General features: G+C 44.5%; 2 protein-coding genes across 2 annotated transcripts in view; one reads left to right on the top strand and one right to left on the bottom strand.

Moving 5' to 3' along the window:
• Positions 1-31: 31 nt before the first annotated feature.
• ANXA9 (annexin A9) lies at positions 32-12,407 on the bottom strand. Its single transcript, XM_042441165.1, has 13 exons — positions 12,209-12,407; positions 10,638-10,739; positions 9,860-9,956; positions 9,071-9,165; positions 7,889-8,002; positions 7,708-7,792; positions 6,863-6,942; positions 6,552-6,611; positions 5,080-5,176; positions 4,023-4,118; positions 2,463-2,521; positions 1,231-1,353; positions 32-286 (listed from the first exon to the last, which is right to left on the bottom strand). Exons 2-13 carry the CDS (start codon positions 10,710-10,712, stop codon positions 224-226), a joined length of 1,044 nt encoding a protein of 347 aa, XP_042297099.1. The 5' UTR covers positions 10,713-10,739; positions 12,209-12,407; the 3' UTR covers positions 32-223.
• A 5,369-nt stretch (positions 12,408-17,776) lies between these two features.
• The window catches only part of CERS2 (ceramide synthase 2), a 33,383-nt gene continuing 26,496 nt past the window's right edge, over positions 17,777-24,663 (top strand). Inside the window, exon 1 of the mRNA XM_042441151.1 lies at positions 17,777-17,914. The gene's annotated coding sequence lies outside the window, so the exon portion shown is untranslated. The remainder of the gene's footprint in view (positions 17,915-24,663) is intronic.

Below are 24,663 nucleotides of genomic sequence, written 5' to 3'. Positions count from 1 at the left end.
GGTTCTTTTCGGAGGTATATTAAATGGAGGGTGGAAATAAACTAGTACAACTGGTCAGTCCAGACTTTTCCAAATGGCTTCCTTGGCCTGTTTATGAATTTCTGCCTTTTTTTTAAAATTCAGGTCGACTGACCATACTCTCAGCTTTGGAGGAGAAGGACAAGATCTGAGTCTAGGTCTCAAAGGTAGTCTTCATCTGTTCATGGAGGATCGCGTTGGGCTTTTACAAATCTTCTGCCCTGCAAAGGCCAAGCAAAGCCGCCCGGTAGTTGCCTTTCGTCTCGTCCTGGAAGGACAGAAAGAAAGAACACATTGCATTCAATATAAATCGCCACAGTCCAGACCGGGTTGGGCAGACTGCAGCCTCTGGGCCCAATGTCCCCAAATAATAATAATAATAATAATAAGATTCAGGTCAGTTTTTATTCCCATATGACACAGAAACCCCCCACCTCCAAAACACATCGAAATAGTTCTTGTCCAAATTCCAAATCCTCTTCCCAAAAAGGCTTCTCTGGGAGATAAATGTGATGCAAATGCACCAGTTGCTCCTTAGGTGACATTCTGGAGCATTTCAAGGCACGCATATATATATATATTATAACAAAATATCATAAAACAGTTAAAACAGTCTTTCTATCTATCTTTGGAGCATTTCTCTCTCTCTGTGTATACACACACACACACACGCATGCTCCAAACATAGATGGATGGATAGATAGAAAGACTGTTTTAACTGTTTATGATATTTTGTTATAGTATACAGGTACTTGGGATGAGGGAAGGAATTCATAGAATGTATTTTAATAGGTAGTATTTTGTACTGTATTTTATCTTATGTTGTAAGCCACCTCAATCCTGCCGGAGAGACAACATATAAATAAAACTCATTATTATTATTATTAGATATAGATAGATAGATAGATAGATAGATAGATATCCCTAGCCTTGAAATGCTCCAAAATGCCTTCTAGGGAGCAACTGGTACATGTGCATAGATAGACAGACAGACACACACATAGAGGTATAAGTATATATTCTAGGGAGATATATGTATATATACAAACATACATACATACCTAAGGCCGAGGGTTGGAGCTGGGAAGGTGCCTCCTTTCAGCCCCAAATAAACCTGACTGCAACTCCCATCTTCCACCGCCAACCCACTGCCTTGCCTGGGACCTCTCTTCCCTCCGTGAAACCTCTATGCCCAAAGCCCACCAACCGTACCCAGATCAAGGAATACAGGGAGACATCGTAATGCTTCCGGAGCTCGGCGCGGATGCTCAAGAGGTCGGTTTCGCTGCGGGAAATCATGATGCGCGCCAATGTTCTCAGGTTGGCTCCAGGACCCTGGGCAACGAATAAAAAATGGGAATTAGATGATATAAAAAGCCAAGCCATCATCCTTGCAAGAATGGCAGAATCGAAAGGTTAACAATACACTTTCCGCCAGCGGCACAAACAACTTACTATTTTTATAGTGTAGTGTAATGTAATGTAATAAGGTAAAGATAATGGCCAGAATCAAACATCACAGCCTATGTTTCGTAACTTTACAAATTTATAGTGATGTTGCCAAAGTGCCCTGAAAACCCTGTTAGAGAATTGAGTGAAGATGCGCATCCAGACATTGGAAAGAGTGCTCTGATACGCATTAGGCATTTTCGATATGCATCGGACACTTCTAACGCACATCAGATACTTCCCATGCGCATCAGGCAATTTCAATGTGCATCGGACACATCTAATGCACATTGTGCAGTTACAGTTTGAATTGGTCACTGGGCACTTCCAATGTGCATCAGGCACTTCCAATGTTCACTGGACATTTCTGATGCACATTGGGCACTTTGGACATTCATTGGCCCCTTCTGATATGCATCACACATCTCCAATGTTCATTAGACATTTCCAAAATGCATTGGGAACATTAGATGCAAACTGGGCACTTTTGTTGTGCATTGGACACTTCTGACATTCATTGGACATTTCCAATGGTCATTGGGGATGTCTCATGCACATGGGACAGTCCTGATGCACACTGGGCACTTTTGTTGTGCATTGGACACTTCTGACATACATCAGGGGCTCCTGTTATGTTCCAATTGTATTCCAGCACTTCCTAGCAGGTGCCCAGATGTACATTTAGGACCACGCTGATGTGCATTGGTGCCTATTGCACATCGGGCCACGCCGTATCTGTCCACCAACATTGCCTGTATTGTAAGTCCCAGCAGCCCGTAGTTGAATATGGACGATGCAAAGCTACTGAATTCACTTTTGGACACATGTGTGGTTGCCTACAAAGATGTGCGTCCCAAGGAGAATGCCAGCTATTAATACAATAAGGAAGGCCGCGCACCCAATGGATCAACCCATCAAGGAAGCCATGCCTTTGCAAGGTTGGCTTGGAGGCCTCTCATTCTTAGGGTCCCTATAAAATGTCATAAAATGCTCACCTTAATAGCTTGGTAGAGCTTTGTGGCAAAATAGAGGGGTGTGTTTCGGATGAGAGAGACTGCAAAAGAGAACATGTCACAGGTTACCTCCTGCGCCTTTCAGAAATGGGCAAGAACAGGGCAAGAAGATGGGATTGCCAGTTGAATTTCGACCCTATTTCAAACCATGCCATGCCAAAGAGAGCTGTGGCATGCCAGCCCTCTTGCAAAGTGATGAGAGTTGCAATTTCCTCCGTCAGCTTAATAAAAGACATCCAGAACAATCACTAGCCCCGAAGCGTATTTTGCTAGCCCACATTTTGCTAGCTGTGGCTACTCCAGTCTTTAAAAATATCCTTCCGGAGAGGAGCAATTTTAAATTCCAGCCACAGACAAAGAGCTATGTTGCAAACTGTATAAATTATGCAAAAGGAGAAGCATTGAAGCCTCATTGTTCTGTAGTTTGCAATTTCGCCTTTGTATCATTGATCCAGGTCTTGCATGGAAGAGGACACAAAACCGAGTCTGCGTCCCTTGACTAATAAATGTGTTTTTCAACTACGTTTTGGCCTTTGTGAGATCCAGAGAGATGCCTTACTTTCACGCTTCCGAGAAAAACCATCTCAACTAGTAACTTGGTTTTTGTTTTTGTTTAATGGAGAGTAAGAGAAACTACTTTTTAGGAGCCTGCTCTCCATTCACTTTTAGTATCTCCGGAGATCAAAGTGCAAAGTGGATTTCACTTCCTCTGTCCTTTTGCAGACAGATGGGATTTCAAGACTGGTTTGTTGGAACTATAAAATGTGGAATTACCATTTTGAACCACCAACTCGGATGTAACCAAGCTATTTATAGCAGCTTTAAAATAAAGCAACGCCCAAACAGGTTGACCTGCTCCACAGGCGCCTTCTTTATTGGCATCTTGGAAAAAGCTGGGTGGCTAGGCATTCACTAGATAAGGCTTCTATGCCCTTCTATGCTAGGAAAAGCTTCTGTTGAATTGTTCCTTATACTTCCATCATCTCCTATGAAGTGTTTAGGGAGGTCACCCCATTTTTAATCTCAAGCAAAACACTGGAGGTCCACCAACAGAGACTCATTTAGCATCCAGTGATCTCCTGAGCATGCACAGAGTGTATTCCTGCAGACCCCGGTGACACCAATCTTGGAAGAAAAAGAATCATGCTTATTGGAATCTCTTATTTAAGGGAAATTAAATAGAGTCTACATGCCATCCTGTCTAGTGCCCTCCAAATATATTGGTTTAGAGTATCCATCATCCCCAGATCTGACATAGCATAGTGGTTTGAGCGTTGGACTATGATGCTGGAGACCATGGTTGAATCCCATCTCAGCCATAGAAGCCCACCTTGGGCAAGTCCCACTCTCTCAGCCGCACAGGATGGCCATTGGCAAACCCGCTCTGAAGATGCTTGCCAAGAAAACCCTGTGATAGGTTCACCTTAGGGTTGCCATAAGTCGGAAAGGATTTGAAGGCACATAACCCCAAAAGCCCTCGTCCCCAGCCATCTGGGGATGATGGGAATCGGGTTAAGGACAGCTGTTTTGCACCATACCTACCCAATGTTAAGAGAGCCTCTCCGTCGCCACCCTGAAAGTATTTATCCACAGTGTCTTCAATCTGCAAACCAGTCTGTTCGTGGTACCAGTTGAACACTGCGGAGAGGAATGAAGGATTAAGAAATTCCTAAACATTTGGAAAATGTATTATTATTATTATTATTATTACTACTACTACTACAACTATTACTTCTTATCAGCCATAGAAAACTCCTTGGGCAAGTCACACACTCTCAGCCCCAGAAAACCGCATGATAGGTTCACCTTAGGGTTGCCATAAGTCAGAAATGACTTGAAGGCACACAACAATAACAACAAGGTGGAAAGCAGCAGGAAAAGAGGAAAACTGCATTCCGGATTAATAGACTCTAAAGCGACGTTTCCCAAACTTTGATCCTCCAGATGTTTTGGACTCCATCTCCCAGAAGCCTTAGTCACTTTTGGCTAACAGTCAAGGATTCTGGGAGCTGAATTCCAAAACATCTGGAGGACCAAAGTTTGGGAAATGCTGCTCTAGAAGGAAGCCTACAGCTGCCCTGAGTTTGCAAAACCCAAACATAGCAGTCAGTGGATGATAGACTTGGAATTCTATCATTCATGGGGCCGCCATAAATCGAAGTTGACAGCAGTGAACAACAACAATTTTAGTTAATGTAGAGACAGTTTACAATGCCGTAAGAAAGAAGAGAACTTGGGAACGAGGTTTTTGGAGTACCATTCTCAGGATCTCCATACTATATATAATGGGGGAGAATCATTGGAGTGGATCTTGACTTGACCTTTTTGTGACGAATTGTGTGAAGATGGGCATGCAGTCAGTGGGAAGATTGCCCTGATATGCGTCAGGCACTTTCGATGTGCGTCGGACTCGTCCGATGCGCATCAGATACTTCCCAGGTGCATCAGGCAATTTCAATGTGCATCGGACACATCTAATGCATGTTGGCTTTTTAATACGCTGCGTGAGATGCCAACATGGTTGAGTACCTCTTTTCCCCAACTTAACACCCAGCATGCAAACACAACTCAATGGCTAGCATTGGGGTCTCGGCCTTGCCTCTGTTGAGATGCTCAGGGCTGCGCTGGGTGAGGATCCGGACCCATTCGCTTTCCTTCGGCCGCCCCACTTCGCCGCTGTCGTCCTCCAGGAGAGCCTAAAACAACACAACAACAACAACGTCATTTTGTGAGGTTGTTTTCCAACAAACAGTCCAGCCATTTCAACTAAGGACATCCTCCCTTGTGCATAGACCTCTCTGACTCAGTTTCCCCATGAATCTGGGAACAATGAGAAAACCAGGTAACCAAAGGACCCTAAATCTTTATTTAGGAAATGAAATGCACATCTGTCTCCCACTTTGACAAACCAGAATCCGGGGAGAACGAGACCCTGAGCCACAAGCGCATTCTCATATAATTTGTTACAAAGCCCATGTGTTGGGGGAAAATCCCATCAAGTGAACAAAGTGTCGACTCCTAAGCATGGTCATGTACAGCCTCCTGTAAGGTAAAGAACCCTATTTCCTTGCTACATCACCCAGTCTTTTTGGGATGTATCTACACTGTAGAAATAACGCAGGTTGACGTCACTTTAACTGCCACGGCTCCATCCTTACCAAATCCTGGGATTGGTAGTTTGGGCAGCTTTTGGGAAGAGAAGGCCCAAGACCTTGTCAAACTATAAATCCATCCATAGGATGGAGCTGCAAAGTGGTGTTGAATGGCATCATTTCTACAGTGCAGATGCACCGATAGTCTAAACTCTATATCCAAGGGGTTAGGACCTATTTCCAAAGTAGCTTGGATAGATCTTTTAGGGCAGGGGTGAGCAACGCTGAAAGGCCAGGGATAGTTTGGGTAGGATTTCTTATGAGGGGATGCTGGACCTTATCCTCAAAAGGGCTGGGTAATATCTTGAGCCATGGCAGTTAAAGTAATATTCCCAAATGTTATATTCACATTTGTATATCCTCTCACCCTTTCCATAATAACCTCATCCTGCTTAAGGGACTCGGCTCATGCGCAGAGTGCTTTTGCGCAACTCTTGCGCCCTCATTCATTGGCATGCGAGGGCGAACTGCCATGTTGGATGGACACGCAGCAGGAAAACCAGCATAATATTTATTTTGTCGCACACCCAGCTGGCACAGACTAATAATTCCTTAATGCCAGTCTTGCCCACATTGTCTGGTAATGAATTAAAGCCCTTGGCAAACACCACTGAACGTGCAATGCTTTGGAGAAGGCTATTTTATTGCCATCAATAAAACAACACCCCTTGCTGTCCAATCCCTTGTGCCTTCTTAGTTTGTCCAATGATGTATTGTTGTTGTTGTTGTTGTTGTTGTTATTCCGCCTTTCTGCCAATATGGTGAATGTAGGGACTCAAGACAGCGCCGGTGAGTATTGCAAATCTGCACCAATGACGCATTCACACACCGGATGCATTGCACACTCAGCCCTGGGCATTAAGTTGTGACTGCCATTTAAACATGGCATCTCTCCCAGTCCTTGTCAACCACATCTCACCTTTGTATCTTGCTTTATCAAGATGTAGTCGATGATCCTGGAGTATTTTTCCCGGCTGCCCTGTTGGGATTGCAAAGCAAGGGAAAAGGAAACATAGGAGTGGGTCAGGAGAGAGAGAAAGCATCTGATGTCTTCACTACAGTCGCCCTTTTGATAGACGACAAAGGTTGCATCTGCACTGCATCATGCCTTCTTCCATGGATATGGCAGGGAGAGGTTGAACAAACAGACACATGTTTGCATCCCTTTTTAAGAAACAGGCCAAGATTTCTCAACTTTCTTGGTTTGAAAGGAAAGGTGGGCTCTTTTACCTGGATCAAGGCGACAAGGAGGTCTTTCAAAACGCCGCTGGTCCCCGAAACGATATCCGCCTCCAGCTCCGATTTAAAATCTACAAACGGCGGAGGAAGCAAGATGGACGCAAGCCCAGATTAACAACAAAAGGTTGCAATGCATTGGATTCTATCCTGATGCAATGGATGCAGGATGAGAACCAGAGAAGCAATGTTTAAGGCAATCCATCAGCATTTTCCAACCGGATACTTGGGAGCAACAATGTCGGTGGAGCAGTGAATCCACTCTGGGTTTTAGACCGAGCTTTAAAGGAGTTAGCCAAGGGGTATCCTATCCCCAAAACAAAAAGAGGTGGTAGCATGAGCCTAAGACTCAAGTCCAAAACAGCTCATGCTAACAATTGCTTTCTTCAGGTTAGTGTCAAAGGTGCTGCAAGGTCCCTTTACAAACATTTTCCAAATGAATACAGCACTATCTTTGATTCATAGCCATGCCTTAGGATCCCAGCTGTATGTTTTAAAAACATATTTGCATATTTATGCATAATTGCATAATAATTATGCATAATTGCATAATTATTATGCAATTATGCATAAATATGCAAAGTTAGGCAAAAGGTGACTGCTGGATTACATCAAGAGTCTGATCCAGTCCAACATCCTGGTCAGAAAGCAATGGAAAGTTACCTTTTTTTGGACTATAATTTGACCCCGATTTACAAGAGTGACCAACCGCAAAGCCCAGATTTAGGACATGAGGACGATAGGACTTTTCACCTGTGCACACCAACGCTTAGAGATAGACTTTAAAAAGCATTTAATTTCATTTTCTCCCCCAAGCTATTGTTGTTTGTTTCTTTTACCATGCTCATAAAAATCCATGATTTCCCGGAGCTGCTCTTTCGTGCGGGTAGAGAGGATTTCCACAAGAGTTTCTGCCTCTGAGCCCTGCAAAAACCATGGTCCACTGTTTAGAAATGGGGTAATGTTGATGGCAGCAACCCATAGAAGAGACTACCATAGGTAGATAGATAAGGACCTTACCTCCAGAGCTGCCTTGACTTCATGGGCATCAAACTGGGCCATTGGTTTCAACAGTCCAACAACGAGGGCCTCCAGGTTTCCAGATACAGCGGCTTCCAACGTTTTCAGCAAATCCTGGAGAGCAAACAGACTTTTAAAACAAAAAAAGGCAACCTCATCCCTCCAGGGGGAAAAGTACTCCAGATCCCATCATTTCTAGATGGAGTGGTCAGAGTTGATGGGGTTTATTGTATGGAAACATCCGGAGAGCTGAGAATATGTGGCTCAGACAGGAGTTTATCACGCTGGGGCTGATTTCAGCATTAAAGAGAGCTTAAAGCGCCTTGAAAGCATCCCGCAAATAAAGCAAAAAGGGTGAGTCGTTGCACAAATGTCTATTGCACACAATGGCACCAATTGCGCTGCCACTGAAATCCCAAACGTAAAAAGATGTGCATTAATGCTTCTTTGTGACCACTTTAAAAGTGGGTTTTGCACGACGTCATGTGAAATCATTACATAATTTTTCTGGGATATTCAAAAGATACACTCCCGGTCTCCTTCATGTGATGAACTCCACCTTGTAGAGTTGAAGGCTTTTTCATGCCCAGCATCCATAGCTTTCCGTGGGTTTTTCGGGCGATGTGGACATGTTCTAGAAGAGTTTATTCCTGATGTTTCGCCGGCATCTATGGCTGACATCTTCAGACACAGTCCCTTGGTATTCTCTGAAGATGCCAGCCACAGATGCTGGCGAAACGTCAGGAATAAACTCTTCTGGAACATGGCTACAGAGCCCGAAAAACCCAAAGAAAACTATAAACTCCATAGTGTTTCTTTCCATCACCGTTTCCTCAACTGGGCACCTCCTAGATCAGCGATGCCCAAATTTCGGTCCTCCGAGCGTTTTGGACTTCGGCTCCCAGAAGCCCCAGCCAGCTTGGCCAATGGTCAGGAGTTCTAGGAGCGAAATGCCAAAACATCTGGAAGGTCGAAGTTTGTTCTGGATGGACTAGAGATCCCCAGCCAACATGGCTATAGGTTGCAATAGGAGTCAATGTCCACGAGGTCTGGATGGATCGTCTCCCTATTGATACCAAAAACTGGAAGCCTCTCTGATGCATTTTCTAAACCAGATTGTGGTCTATGAAGATGATGTGGCCCACATGGCTTTAGGGGATAGTGTTTTCAACAGTGGCTCACCTGTTTCGTGAAGGCCAGAAACTCCTCTGAGATTTGCTGCCTCTGGTCATCGCTCCTGCTGGTCAACAGGTCGATGATAGTCCCATAATGGACACCTGAAAGAATATGGTCATTTTATTAATTGGACATACATAGTTTAATTGCCTCGTAACAACAACTTCTGTATGATTCTAAGATGCATATTCGGGTGCATCTGCAGAAATGGTGCCATTTGATACCACTTTAGCTGCCATGTCTCCCTCTGACATATCCTACATCCTACCCTGGGATATGTAGGTTTACAAGGCACCGGCACACTTTGGACAAGAGCATAGTAGTTTGAGCATTGGACTAGGACTCTGGAGTCCAGGGTTCGAATCCTGGCTCGGCCATGGAAACTCATTGGGTGACCATGGCTAAGTCACGCTCTCTCAGCCTCAGAGGATGACAATGGCAAACCTTCTCTGAACAAATCTTGCCAAGAAAACCCTGTGCTAGGGTTGCCTTAGGGTCCCCTAAGTTGGAAACAACTCAAAGACACAACAACAACACATAGTCACACCAATGGCACTATTACCATAATGCTAAATATTCCCTCCTAGCCTATCCTAAGAGCCAGCAGCCACATCGCAAAGGAGATCTGTTCAGCTGCTGACCAGAGTGCAAAGAGGAGATTGTTGTGCAACTTGAAGGCACAACAACAACAACAACAACAAAAGCCTATGTTGCAGGGCTGTTGTGCATATTTTAGAAGGCTAGAAAGGACTCTTGCCTAAGTATTATGGTTATAATGGATGATGGCACCATTACCTTCACCGCTGACTGCCTCCAAGAGAGTTTGGACATCCTTCTCCACATCAAAACTCAAATGCGGCCGGATGGTCCCCAGTGTGCCCCACACTGCAGTCTGGGACGAAACAGGACAAGAAAACACAACCATCACAACCCCCAAACCCAACTCTATTAAAATTTGGGCTGATTTGGAAAAAGAGGCTACACGCACTGGGCATTGGTTCGGGTTTCCAAAGTGTGTTTTGCAAGTTCTGAAATGTCCAAGCTCAAAGAAACCCATCGTTGAATGCATGTATCACAAATCCCATTGTCGCTGGACCACATTCCCGCTTACAAACAAATCGCTTTGCGAACCAAATCAATGGAGCGGAGTGTGATTCACCCTACATTTGCCCCAATCGCATTTTCTTGCTGCAAAATAAAATAAAACAACCCCCTTGTGGTTCACATTGACGAATGAATCAATTCAAATTGGACCCGCACCAGCCGGCCAAAGGGCAAATTTGTTTTAGCCAAAAAGACGTGGCAAATAATCAGCGCCAAAAAGACATGGGTTAAATGGGTCTAGCACTTCAGTGATTCGGTTCAAGTGTGAACCAGGGTCATTTAAACCAATTTGCACAAATTGCGGTTCAAACCAATTTGCGATGCGGTTTAAAAGATAGTGGGAATGAGGCCTTACTCTTCCTCCATATGTGACAGCACCTTGCAAAGGCTGAATAAATGAACTATGACTGCATTTCGCAGCGATGACCCATAGACCAGGACTGAGCCCCACTGCGGCCGTCCCTCTCACCTTCTCCACCAGAGGCAGCTGTTTAAGGATTTCGTCCGCCATCGATGGCTTCTCAGGCCCCTTGACTGGTGACATCTGGTAGCCGCAGTGGCTGTCTCCAAGCTGGAAAACACAACAAAAATGAGGTAGAAGGATTCATAGGGGACACAGGGTTCAATGCCTGCCTTGGCCTTGAATCCCACTGGACAAGCCGCACTCTTTCAGCCTCAGCAATGGCAAACCTCCTCCGAACAAACCTTGCCAAGGAAACGCCCCAGCAATTAGGAATTTGGAAACCTGGCGAAAAGCCTTCCTGGAGACATCTTGGCTCCGGCGTCGACACACACCGGACTAGTTTGCCTTAGGTGGCCATAAATCGGAAATGATTTGAAGGCGCGCAACAACAACAAAAATCCAGAGGTGCACACTTTTTTTCCCTTGCAAATGGCAACATCCACTGAAGCCCCAGAATCCAAATCACATCACGTTGCCAACTTTTTGATGATGATGATACACTCATCCCTCTACATATGCTGGGGTTAGCATCACAGGACCCCCATGAATGTGGAAAAACACTATGTTTCTACCTGAGAGAACATATCTCTAGGAATCTCTAGGTCCTCCAGTGCAACTGTGGAGTCAACATCCAGCAGATATTGACCATAGAATTGCGCCGGAGGAGCTACAAATGCTTAGTAGAGTATTCTCTCTAGGAATCTCTAGGTCTTTCAGTGCAACTCTGTGGTCAAGATCTGCCGAACATTGACCACTGAATTGTATTGCAGGAGCCACAAAGGCCCAGGCAAGTCTCTCTAGGAATCTCTAGGTCCTTCAGTGCGACTTTTGGTTAAAGTCAACCATAGAGTTGCATTGGAGGAGCTACAAAGGCCTAGTAGAGTATTCTCTCTAGGAATCTCTAGGTCCTTCAGTGCGACTTTTGGTTAAAGTTGACCATAGAGTCATGCTGGATGACCAAGATATTCCTAGAGAGGCCATACTAATAAAATCTGTGAATAATCAAAGCCACACATGTGGAGGGGCATCTTGGACTCAATTTCTCTCTACCAGGCAGGTTGCAAAAAGCAGAAATGTGCAAGTCCCAGCCAAAAGGTTTATCCACCGTACACCTTGCAAATTCCCCACATTTGCAAGAGCAGAGAAGGAACTTACCTGTCCCGATGTCGTCTCCGGATGGGAATGAGAACAGCGTTGTCACGTAAGGGAGATGGCAGGTGTGTGTGTATTTGTGTGTATGCGACAACCACCCGCACCCACCCGCCTGTGGGTAGGACCTCAGCCATCCCACGATAAGAAAGATGGAAAAACCAGTCCGGCGTGTGCTGAACACGGAGCCAAGACGTCGGAGGATGGCGCTTGGCCAGCTTTCCAAATTCCTCTCTCGCTGGAGGGGCGGTGGGCATGGACTTTCCAACAAGACGGTGGCACAGGCCCAAAAGGAGAGACGCACCAAAGGGCCATAACTTTCCCAGGCGAGGGATCGTGGCACACCTGACAGGTAAGTCAATACCTAGGACTCTTTGGGAAGGATGGGAGCCAAACTGGGAGGCAGGTGTGAGAGGTTTCCAGGGTACCTTTCGAGGAGAAGCCTGTGGACTGCATCTCCCAGCAGTCTTCGCCGTCGGCTCTGCTGAGGATGCTGGGACCTGCAGTCTGGAGGGTTGCTCCCCAAATAAGAATTGTGTCTCCTTCCCCAATTACATTTTCTTTCTAGCGCTGTGGCCACTTTTGGATGATGTTTGTTGTTGTTGTTCTATTCTGGCTGCAGAAGTTTGGATCGCCCCAAAGTGGAAGCATTGTGGTTGGAGCGTCGGACTAAAACCCCAGGATCGGTTCGTTGTAGGCTCTTCCGGAAACGACTTGAAGGCAGGCGGCAACAAAATATGGAAGACTTTAACCTCTTAAATAAATATAATTTATCATTATCATCATTATTATTATTATCATGGTTATTATTATCTTACCAGGAGGATAATTGGATGTTTGGCTGCCTGTGTTTCATTCTATCGATGGGTTTTCATGGAAGGAGCATCTTTTCCAATCGATGCTGAAGAGGGGAAAGTCTATTTGATGGAGATGCTTTGAATCCTATTTTGGGGAGAAAGGAAGAATACTGTATAGTAATATATATATAGTACATATAGTAATCTAATTCCATTAAATAAATAAATGATGGACTCCTGGATCCAACCTTGCAATAGCTCACCGAACTACAGATCCCATCAAATCTTGAGCCACGGCAGCTAAAGTGGTGTCAAACTGAATCATTTCTGCAGACGACCTCAAAATACCAGGGACAAAATGCAGGGAAAGTCTCCATTGACTTCATGTCCAATTTGCAGATGTTTTAGGCTGCGTCCGCACTACAAAAACAATCCAGGTTGACACCGCTTTAACTACCATGGCTCCATGTTATGGAATCCTAGGATTTGGCGTTCATTGTGGCGCCACTGCTCTCTGATAAAGAAAGCCACTTGTCTCACAAAACGGATAGCATTTGATTCAGGGCAGTTAAAGTGGGTTATTTCTGCAGTGCGGATGCAAGGCTTAGGCTGCCTCCTGTTGGAAAGATAAAAGCCTCCTGTCCTGGGCCCTGTTTTTCTCAAATGCAAAGCAAAGGTGCTCCAATGCTCCTCTGCAGTTTGGAAAGAGAGAAGTCATAAAGTGCGCAAAGACACTTGACCAAAGGTTGCCAGGTTGCATTCCTGGGCTGGATTCTTTCCGAGCGCATGATGGCACAACCTTCCCACAGAGAGAGGAGGCAAAACCGTGAAGGAAAACCCCTGCCGCAAAGGGCAAAGGACTGCCCATTTCCCAGTTCCTGTTGGGACCAAGGTCTCTGGAGAGCGGGGTTCGAATCCCGGCTCAGAAACCAAAGGAGAATTAAAAGGCTACAAAGCGTTGGGTCCTGCGTTGGATGCGACTCTGCAGACCCAAGATTCGATTCTCGGCTCGGCCATAAAACCCATTGGTTGATGTCGGGCAAGTCACACTCTCTCAGCCTCAGAGGAAGGCAATGGCAAACCATCTCCGAACAAACCTTGCCAAGAAAACTCCTTAATGTCTTAAAGACTCACCAGAAAACTAGGATTTTTGGCACGGTTCCTGGGATATGTAGTTCTGCAGAAAATGTCCATTGAAGGCCGCAATTCGCAAACTTGCAACAAGTATATTACACATTTCAATTGCTTGCAACAAGTATATTGTGCATTTTAGTTGCTTGCAACAAGTATATTGCATCTTTCAATTGCTTGCAACAAGTATATTGTGCCTTTCAATTGCTTTCAACAAATATATTGTGCCTTTCAATTCCTTGCAGCAAGTATATTGCGTCTTTCAATAGCTTGCAACAAGTATATTGTGCATTTCAACTGCTTGCAACAAGTACATTGTGCATTTCGATTTCTTGCAACAAGTATATTGGGCATTTCAATTGGCCAAGAAAGGTATCAGCGATGGATTTGTGTTTGTAACTCTTCAGAAACCTAAGGACTCTTGCGCGTTCTTCCAAAAACTATATTGCCCTCTTCTTCAAATCAACGAAGGGCTTTGGCATGCTATAGGAAATCTATATTTCACATTTCCCCACCAAATGGGTGCTGAGGAACTAACTAGTCGCCAGGTGGCAATATTGGACCATGTCTCTCTCAGCTAACCAGAACTGTATGGAGCCTTCTTGCAAACTGATTTTAATTGATCAGGATTAATCAATAATCAATACTCACCTTTTCTCAGCAAGGCAAGGGCAACTCCGCCATAAGCCAGAAACGACTTGAAGGCCCACAGCAGCAACAACAACGACAATTTTCAGGAAGCATCTGCAATCCAGTTTAGGCCAAACATACCAAAATGGAATAAAATAAACCGTTTAGGGCCCAAATGTTGGTGCTCCAAGTGCTTTTTGGACTTCAGATCCCATTATCCCCAACTGTCAGCTTGGGGAAACTAGGAACTGAAGTCCAAAACACCCCCAAATTTGGGAACCCTCAGATGAGCCTTTTTGACCATTAGTGTAAGCTAAGGAAAGGTAGGAATGACATAATGATATGACCATCCAGAGGTTTGGGAACTGCAAGTCCCAGCATCCCTAGGCGATTGCAAAGATTGCTGGGAGTTATAGTTCAGCATCCGAAAAGGGCCTCAATTCCCATTCCTGGAACTCCAATTGCTAATCCCCAATCGCAACTCGTCCATTGAATCAATGGATAGATTAGAATGATATAAAGGTGGGTTTACTCTGATCCAGAGAATTGCACTTAACATTAAATTGAGAATGGCCTGCAGTCCTGAAGTGGGTTTAAACTGGGTTATTCCTACAGTGCAGACGCACCCTCTGCTGCCAAAAAGACTACAGTATAGGCAGTTCATAGGAGAAAATGAAAGAGGGGTGAGCAAGGAGGAAGAAAGGCACGCATGGCCCAGACTTAATCCTTAAAACTGCATTTAAAACTGGATTGCGGTCTTAAAAGTGGACTCAAACTGGGTTATCCCTGCAGTGCAGATGCACTCTCTGCCCTCAAAGAGGCTGCAATCCAGGCCATGGATTAGGAATGGATTCATAAAGAAGGAAGAGGGATGGTCAAGGCGAACGGAAGCATGCATGCCCCATTCTTATGTGTTAACTGCATTTGAAACCGGACTGCAGTCTTAAAGTGGGCTTAAACTGGGTTATCCCTGCAGTGCGGATCTACCCTCTGCCTTCGAAGATACTGCAGCTTTCTAAACAATACAGAAATACACAGAAGGGGATAGGCGAGATAACTAGATGCTTACACTTGCATCTGTTCGCCTTGCAAATGATGCCAAAGATGCATGCCCCATACTTCCCACTTTAATGGGGTTTAAACCTAGCTTGCAAGCAATTTAAAGTGGGCTGAAACTGGGCTATCCCTGCAGTGTGGACCCACCCTCTGCCTTCAAAGAGACTGCAATCTAGCAATGCAGGAACCCATAGAGAAGGTAGACAGGCAAAAAAATAACCAGAGGCATACATGCATTTGCATCTGTTCCCTTTGCAAATGATGCCCAAGAGGCATGCCCCATCCTTCCCACTTCAATGGGGTTTAAAAGTGGCTTGTCATCTTTAAAGTGGGCTCAAGCTGGATCCAAAGAGGCAATGCAGAAACCAATAGAGAATGAAGGGAAAAGGGATGGGCAAGGTGAGCAAATCTTTAAATCTGCATCTGTTGCAAAGGATGCCCAAGAGGCATGCATCCTTCACATGTTAATGGTGCTAAAACAGGCTTGCAATCAGTTTAAAGTGGATCCAAATGCAATTTGTCTCCTCCTTTTTGAGTCGATGATGATGATGGAAAGAAGGAAGGAACAAGAAGAAGAGAGGGATGGAGAGAAGGAAGTGAGGGAGGGAAAAAAGGAGGATGGGGGGAGCTTGCAAAAGTCACTCCCTATTTTGCAAAAAACAGAAATAGAGTAAGCCAAAGCCCTCCTTCTTTGGTGGGCGTGGCTTTGACCGGAAGTTCCTGCCCCACCTTTGGCTGCCTGGCTGCTCTGGAACCCCCCCCCCCTTTTTTCCCTTGGAGCCCCCCCCCCAGCAAAGGGTAAGTGGCTTTTTGGGACCAAAAGGGTTTGCATTTGCATTTAAACTTGGTTTTGTTTTTCCTTTTGCAAGGCTTGGAAATTGGGGGCGGCTTGGTTTTGCCCGGGGGGGGGGGGAAAAGTTGTTTTTTGGGGGGGGGGGGAGAAGGAAAAGACTCAAGAGGACTAGAGCCTTGGATGCTTTGGAGCTTTAAAGCTTTGCAATCTGCCAAGTTTGCACCCCAAAACCCCCAAATGTCCTTGCATTTGTATTCCTTCCATTGCTTTGGTGGTTTTTGGGGGGTTAGGGCTTTAAATCACCCCTAGAAAGTGGGGAGGAAGAGAAGCACCAACAAGAAGCAAAGAAAGGAGTACTATATATATATGGTTGACTTCCTCCAAGCCTTGCTTTCCAAAGGTGAGTATAAATAATGAGGTCCCTCCACTTGTTGTTGTTTTGCTTCCATATATATATGTGTGTGTGTGTTTCCTTTCTATGTATCCATGCAGCACTCTCTCTCTATATATCTATATCTATATATATATGCAATCACATATATATGTTTGCTTTCCTTTCCTTGCTAGCTTCCTTGCAACAATATATATACATATACATTGGCTTTCCTTTTTCCTGCCAGCTTTCATGCAACAATATATACAATACATAAGTTGTTTCCTTTTCTTGCTAGCTTTCTTGCAACAGTATATATATATATATATATATATATATGATTCTTTCTCTATCTCCTTTCCTTTTTCTTGCTAGCTTTCATATATGTGTACAGTATATATATATATATATATATACATATATATACTGTATACACAAACACACACACATACATATATATATGATTCCTTCTATATCTCCATTCCTTTCCTTGCCAGCTTTCCTGCAGATAGAGATAGAAGGAATCATATATATATATATATGCAAGAAAGCTAGCAAGGAAAAGAAATAGATCTAGAAGGAATCATATATATATATATATATGTGTGTGTGTGTGTGTGTGTGTGTGTATATATATATATATGTATATGTGTATATATATATATATGTATATATATATATGTGTGTATGTGTGTGTGTGTGTGTGTGTGTGTATATATATTTCCTTTCCTTGTTAGCTTTCTTGCAACACACACACACGCACACACATACACGCACACCTTTTTCTTGGTAGCTTTTTAATGCAACAATGTGTGTGTGTCTATGTGTATTTTTCCTTTCCCTTTTTGGGGGGACGTTTCAGAGCACAGACACGTGTCAGCCCTTTCCCCACGTTGCTAAGGCCCAGATGCGTGTCTGGGTCCCTTTTGCTCCCAACTTTCCCCCTTTTGCAAAGAAGGAAGACTTTAACGCTGGTTTTGCTCCTTTGGAAGCAAGTTTAATGCGTTTTTAAACATGCTTTCCTCTCCATTTCTTTGAATGTGTTGCAACTAGAAAACCTTTGCTTGGGGCTTTGGAACGAGTTACTCGCCTCGTTACCAGGAACTCGTTACTGGGCATTACTCAGGCTTCCTCAAATGGTGCTTTCTGCTTTAAACTGATCCTTTTTGGGTGGATCCTTTTCTCTCTTTGGAGTGACTAAGGTTCACATGGAAGAAGGAGGAGGAGAGAAAGAAAGAAAGAGACTGGCTTTTCCTCTTTCATTTCAGTTTTCTCCTCCTCCTTTTTCTCTTTTCCCCCCTTTTTTCACAAGAATCTGATTCATTGCTGGGGGAGAAAAGGAACTTGGAAGAAGGTAAAACCTTTCTCTTTTCTTCTAATGTCGCAAAATCAAAGTTACAAACCTTCCTCTCCTTCATTGTGTTGTTTTCTCATTCCTTCCTTCCTTGGGTTCCTTTTAAAGAAAAAATGCCATGATTTCTTCTAAAAGACATCATTGCAAACAAATGTGGCTTCTAAACCTTTACTGTGTCGTTTTCTCTTTCTTTCTTTCTTTCCTTCTTTCCTTCCTTCCTTGGGTTCCTTTCCTTTTAAAGAAAAATGCCATGTTTTCCTCTAAAAGACAGACATCATTATAAACACATGTGACTTGCAAACCTTCCTCTCCTTTACTGTGTCATTTTCTCTTTCTTTCTTTCCTTCCTTCCTTCCTTCCTTCCTTCAGTTCCTTTCCTTTTAAAGTAAAATGCCATGTTTTCTTTTGATGCATTGACAGACATCATTGCAAACGCATGTGACTTCCAAACCTTCCTCTCCTTTACTGTATCATCTTCTCTTTTCTACCTTCTTTTTTCTCCCCCTTTTAAACAATAATGCCCTGTTTTTCTTCTAAGGCATTGACAGGAATCACTGCAGAAGAAAGTGGCTTCCATACCTTTCCTGTCCTTCACTGTGTTATTTTCTCATTCCTTCCTTCCTTCCCTTTTTGCTCGATGCGCATCCGTTGCCATAGATTCTGGGTGACGCTCCGAAACTTCGGAGAAAGGTGGGATATCGATTTATCAAATGAATAAAACAAATACTCTTTGGGGGTTTGGGTCCAACAACACAACCACAACTAGCCTCCTCAAAGTCTTCCTCACAACTCCAAATGGATGGTTGTTATCCTTGCCAAAAACAAGGATCCCAAACCCATCCTGCAAATATCCATCCTTCTTTCCTCTCTGCCCAGCCTTGCTTCTATTTAGGGTTGCCATAACTGTCCACTAAAACCCGGGACAAAATGTAGGACAAGTTTTACACGATGTGGGTTTTGCACAATGTTGTCGCGCATGGATAGTGCGCTATCCATGGCCTCTTGCAACGCTTGCTTCAAATGGAAGTTCGGTCTTCCCAGCCGGGTTGGGTTTAATTTTAATCTTTGTATGCTTTGCCTTCCACATATCTTTCCCCCTTTGCGCACAAATATTTCCACAGGGTTTTTTGGCACATATATATACAGTATGTGTGTGTGTATTTATGTGTCACTTTCTCCTTTCTGGTGTGAGGTTGTTTCTTCCATTTCTGTGCGCCTCCAGGAAGTGGGTTGCATTTGCTTTTGAGGCCTAGCCTTCGTGAGCAACTTTGCCAAGCCCTTTCCTCTTTGCATTTCATTGGAAATTCAGCTCCATTACAAATCCGAAAAGTGTTTGAAAAGCCGCAACATGACAACAACAAAAATCCCTATTTTAAATTTAAACCTTTTCTTTGGTGTGTCTTAAGGGACTACTTTAATACTTGCAAAATTTTGCCATGAAAGAAAGGGCTTTGTTTGTGCAATATTGTGCAAAAATCCAGAAGTAATGCGAAGTTGCCGGACTGAATAACCAAGGCCTGTTTTGTGTGTCTGTGTGTGTGTGTATTTGAATTTGTGGTTTGTTGGGGGAAAGCCAACAACCCCCCAAAAAACAAAAGTAGAGGGTAATAGGCAAAGGAAAGAGTGGCTTGTTCTTCTAACGTTCTCCTTTTTGGCTTCAAAATCTCTCCGAAAGTGATTTTGTGTGTTTGGCAGAAACTGGATGGATGCTGTGTCGGGATCGATCTGGAAGCGTTGTCGTTGTTGTTGTTGTTGCTGTTGTTGTGTTGGGTTTTTCCAAGGCGGGATGATGATTTGTTTAATGTGAAGTTGAAGCCTTTTGCAGCCGGCATCTCTAGTTCTTTGTGGGTTTTGGGGCTATGTCGCCATGTGCTAGAAGAACATGGTTTTTGTGGGGTTTGGGGGCTATGTTGCCCTGTGCTAGAACATGGATTTCGTGGAGTTTTTCTGGCTATGTGGCCATGTGCTAGAACATAGTTTTTGTGGGGTTTGGGGCTATGTGGCCATGTGCTAGAGCATGGTTTGGGGGGGGGTGTTGGGGCTATGTGGCCATGTTCTAGAATATGGATTTTATGGGATTTTGAACTATGTGACCATGTGCTAGAGCATGGTTTTTGTGGGTTTTTCAGGCTCTGTGGCTCTGTGCTAGAGCATGGTTTATGTAGGGTTTGGGGGCTATGTGGCCATATGCTAGAGCATAGTTTTGTGGGGTTTTGGGCTATGTTGCCCTGTGCTAGAACATGGATTTTGTGGTGTTTTCAGGCTACGTCCCCATGTTCTAGAATGTGGTAACATAGCCTGAAAAACCCAGGCTATTGTTGTTTGTTGTTGTTGTTGCTGCTGTGCGCATCCATCATATGGCAACCCCAAGGCAAAAACCTATCATGGGAAGCTTTGTTGGTTCATGGCCGAGGCGGGATTCGAACCCCGGATCTCCGGCGTCAGAGTCCAGCGCTCAAACCGTGGCACCTTGCCGACGTTCTCCGGCAATTTACCTTTGAAAATTGTGTGACCTATGGCAATCCCATTAACTTCATAGGGTTTTTCTTAAGCAACAAATCCTCAATGAAGGTTTTGCTAGGTCTTTTCTTTGGAGGCCCTTGATGGTCGTCCATCAAAGGACTAGCCAGGGCTGACCCTCCTTAGCTTCCAAAATCGTGTGGGATCTTCTGCTTTTAGGGCATTTAAGCCTTGTATGTGTGCCTTCAAGTTGACTTTTATGGCGATCTCATTAATCTCATAGGATTTTCTTAGGCAAGGAAGACTCGGAGGTGGTTTTGCAGGTTCCATCCCTTGAAATATTTCCTATAGCACCTAGTGTTCCCTGATGGTCTTCCATCCAAAGACTAACCAGGGCTGGCCCTGCTTAGGATCAGACCAGATCTGGTGCTTTTAGGGTATTTAAGCCTTCAAGTTACCTGACCACAAGTTAAACATGAGTCAACAGTATGATGTGGCAACTAACAAGGCCAATGCGATTTTAGGCTGCATCAATAGAAGTATAGTGTCTAGATCCAGGGAAGTAATAGTGCCACTCTATTCTGCTTTGGTCAGGCCCCACCTGGAATACTGTGTCCAGTTCTGGGCACCACAATTAAAAAAAGACATAGAGAAACTGGAGCGTGTCCAAAGGAGAGTGACTAAAATGGTGACAGGTTTGGAAACCAGGACTTATGAGGAGAGACTCAGGGAGCTGGGGATGTTTAGCCTGGAGAAGAGAAGGCTAAGAGGTGATATGATAGCCCTGTTTAAATATTTGAAGGGATGTCATATTGAGGAGGGAGCAAGCTTGTTTTCTGCTGCTCCAGAAACTAGGACCCAATGGAGCAACGGATGCAAGGTTCAGGAAAAGAGATTCCAACTCAACATTAGGAGGAACTTCCTGAGAGTAAGGGCTGTTCGACAGTGGAACAAACTCCCTCGGAGCGTAGTGGAGTCTCCTTCCTTGGAGGTCTTTAAACAGAGGCTGGATGGCCATCTGTCAGGGATGCTTTGATTTGGATTTCCTGCATGGCAGAATGGGGTTGGACTGGATGGCCCTTGGGGTCTCTTCCAACTCTACGATTCTATGATTCTATGATGGCTTTTATGGTGATCTCATACATTTAATAGGGTTTCTTAGGCAAGGAAGGCTCAGAGGTGGTTTTCTCCAGGTCCTTCCGCTGAGATATTGCCACCAGCGTCTGGGGTTTGTTGGCATTCTCGCATTCAGTTTGTCGTCGGTCTCCCATCCAACGTCTAACCAAGGCTGACCCGGCTTTGAAGATCAGATTGGACGTGAATCTAGTACCTTCCAGGTTCTGGTTTTTAAATGACTTGAGAGTTTCATCCCTCCCCAGCCTTGGCCCTGTTTTCTTTGCAGGTTCAATTCAGTAGCTTCTAGCCCCAGGCTAAATGAATATCATCTCTTCTTGTTTTGAAGGGTGTGTATGTGACACTTGGCTTAAGGAAACTTGGCTTGGCTTAAGGAAACATCCAAGTGCACCATGATCACAATTAATTGTTGTTTTTGTTATTATTATTGCAATGAATTAGCTGGACAGGGAACCCGAATGTGTGCTGGAAATGCTCCTGAGCAACAAAGACAAGCTGTGCTTTCTCACATTCAGTCTGTGCAAGTATTTGCCAGCGACTCTTTCTGCAAAGTTGGTTTTGCAATATAAGTAAATTGCAATTCCCAGTATCCCCAAGTCCACCTGCTTGATGGTCCTGAAGTGAGTCTGTGGTGGATGATGTGCGTTCAAGATATCCAGAAATTGTGTCCCAATATATCCTACTTCTTCTATAGCTTTCTTCAGTCTGGGCTGTTTTGTGACTTTACAGCGCCACTCGCTGGGGATGATGGGTGTTGTGGTCGGTCAAATGCGGAGGAACATTCAGAGAAGGAAGGTTCCTCCATTAGAAAAAAGAGGCTTGCAAATGAAATGTAATGATTTCTCGGCTTCCGGGGTGATGGCGCCTTGTTTCGCAACTTCCCCTTTGCGTTGTTGTTTTGGGTGCCATCAGGTTGTTTTCAATATGCGTCAACCCCAACAAACCCCATTGCCAGAGATTTAGACTTCTCCATGGGAGGCTTGCCATGGGTTTTTCCTTTGAGGCTGAGAAAGTGTGACTTGCCCAACATTAGTATTATGCAGCTGGTGACCACAACTGTGTGCATAATGTGATGTCGAAGGCTTTCATGGGCCGGCATCCGTCGTTCTTTTGTGGGTTTTTTGGACAATGTGGCCATGCTCTAGAAGAGTTTATTATATTTATTCCTTGTTGTTGTTGTTGTTGTTCTCTTTTGATGTCTCTTGCCTATCCAGCTTGGTTTTCTTTAGGAGGAAGATCAAAGATATGAACTGAGGGAGTTATTAAATGCGAATACATTTGATTAACAAATGGAAAGAAGAGTCGCTTTTGGCTGCTCCAGGCTCTCCCTCCCAGCACCTTGAACTCCATCAGAGAGTCAAAATGTTGCCTCAGCTGTTCTTGTTTTGATTCACAGCCACTTTGAAATCCAGGGTTTCATTCTGATCCAAGAAAGCACCTAAGGCTACAACCCAGAGTACCGGGAACCACCTACATTTCCTCCTGGCGGTCATGCGCTCCCGATATTTGGAAACACCAGCTTCAATCTCAGTCTTCCTTAACCTGCTTGCGCTGCTCTCTCTCTACGTTTCCATTATGGATGGCTGTTGTTTCCTATACCTTTCTTTGCTTTCCATTTCGGATCTACACAGTCGGCTCTCCGCGTTTGCGGCGTTGACTTTCGCGGACCTGAACGTTTGTGCATTTCATTGCTGTGTTCTCTCTAGGAGTCTCAGTGTCCTCCAGCGCATGCCGGTTCCTAGAGAAAACGCACCTCGCCAAACTGCAAATCCCAGAGTTTATTTATTAGCCATAAAATAAATGGCGTCAAACTGATTTATATCTGCAGTTCGGATAAGGAACACAAAGATAAAGGATGGTTTTCGTGGAGGGGTTTTGCAAGAAGTTGGCACCATCGGAGATATACAAATAAATGATGATGATGATGATGTTATTATGTTTGCCCATCCGCTGGGTAAGAGGTATATGGGTGCATCTGTGGATGGTTTTCGTGGAGGGATTTTGCAATAACTTGGCACCACTGGAAATATATAGCCCAGTGGATGCCCAAAAGAGTCCAAGGAATAAAATACCGGTCTGGTTTGCTGCATTCCCTCCTGGTCCTCAGGTGTTTTATTCTTGGGGATGGCAAAGGCAGGATCGAATTGGCTGGCCGGTGTATTGGCACATCTGAGAAAGACCTTTGAAGGAAGGAGGAGACGGAGGTTTTTAATGCTCTTCTTAATGGAGTTTTTGCCTGGCACGCGAGGATGAGGAAGTGGTGCCAATCCTGCCAGAAAAGCCGGCTTCAAAGTCTGCGCTATTGATTTTGTTTTCTCTCTGTTAATTACTGTCTCTTGAAGTTACATTATCTTAGAGGCTCGGAGCGACGGAAAAGGTCTTTATACTCCCCACCTTGTCTGCTGCTCCAAAAACCTGAATGTTTGCAGAGAGTTAGAGATTCCTAGAGAGGACACTCTACTAGGCCTTTGTAGCTCCTCCAGTGCAACTCTATGGTCAGTGTCTGTCAGGCATTGACCACAGAGATGCACTGGAGGACCTAGAGATTCCTAGAGAGGTGTCCTTTCGGGTAAAAACAGTGTTTTTGTTATTTGCGGTTTTCCATGTTCACAAGGGTCTTATGCCCCTAACCCTAGCAAATGTGGGGAGACAAGTGTATTATTACATCTATCGAGTGCCGTCAAGTCATTTCTGACTTAGCGTAGGGTTTTCTTGGCAAGATCGGTTCAGAGAGGGTTTGCCTTGGACTTCCCCTGAGGCTGAGAAAGTGTGACTTGCCCAAGGTCTCCCAATGAGTTTCTAAAATCGTGACACATCCGAATGCAGACCCACTGGCCGGAAAGAAGATCCCATTAGATCCATGTGTGATTCACTCTTCTGGGAGCTCCAGCTTGCCAAGAATGGTGACTCAGAAGAAAAGATAACCAATGGACTCTGGCAAGGAAGAGCGAGGGTGGGGGGGGGGGGGGGGGAAGACCAACCCTCAAATAGCATGATTGTTTTGGAAGCTGAGCAAAATGCGTGTCCGACATTTGGACTTTTGGAAGCACTTGAGCCTTTCTTTGCAGCTTTAACTTTCCTTCCAAAGGGACAATGATCCAGTTTACATCTTGGATTTGCACTCAAATAAAGCAGAGCCGGCGTAGTGCAGTGGT

This window comes from Sceloporus undulatus, chromosome 9 (assembly GCF_019175285.1).
Source record: "Sceloporus undulatus isolate JIND9_A2432 ecotype Alabama chromosome 9, SceUnd_v1.1, whole genome shotgun sequence".
In the NCBI taxonomy this organism is placed as follows: domain Eukaryota; kingdom Metazoa; phylum Chordata; class Lepidosauria; order Squamata; family Phrynosomatidae; genus Sceloporus; species Sceloporus undulatus.
This window is presented reverse-complemented; position numbering and strand designations above follow the sequence as displayed.

Excerpts from the sequence above, each read along its gene's own strand:
- ANXA9 (XM_042441165.1), bottom strand. The coding sequence starts at position 10,712 with ATGTCACCAGTCAAGGGGCCTGAGAAGCCATCGATGGCGGACGAAATC. Across the intron at positions 6,943-7,707 it reads CATGGATTTTTATGAGCATG|ATTTTAAATCGGAGCTGGAG; the intron begins GTAAAAGAAACA and ends CGCCGTTTGTAG. Across the intron at positions 1,354-2,462 it reads AGCTCTACCAAGCTATTAAG|GGTCCTGGAGCCAACCTGAG; the intron begins GTGAGCATTTTA and ends TTCGTTGCCCAG.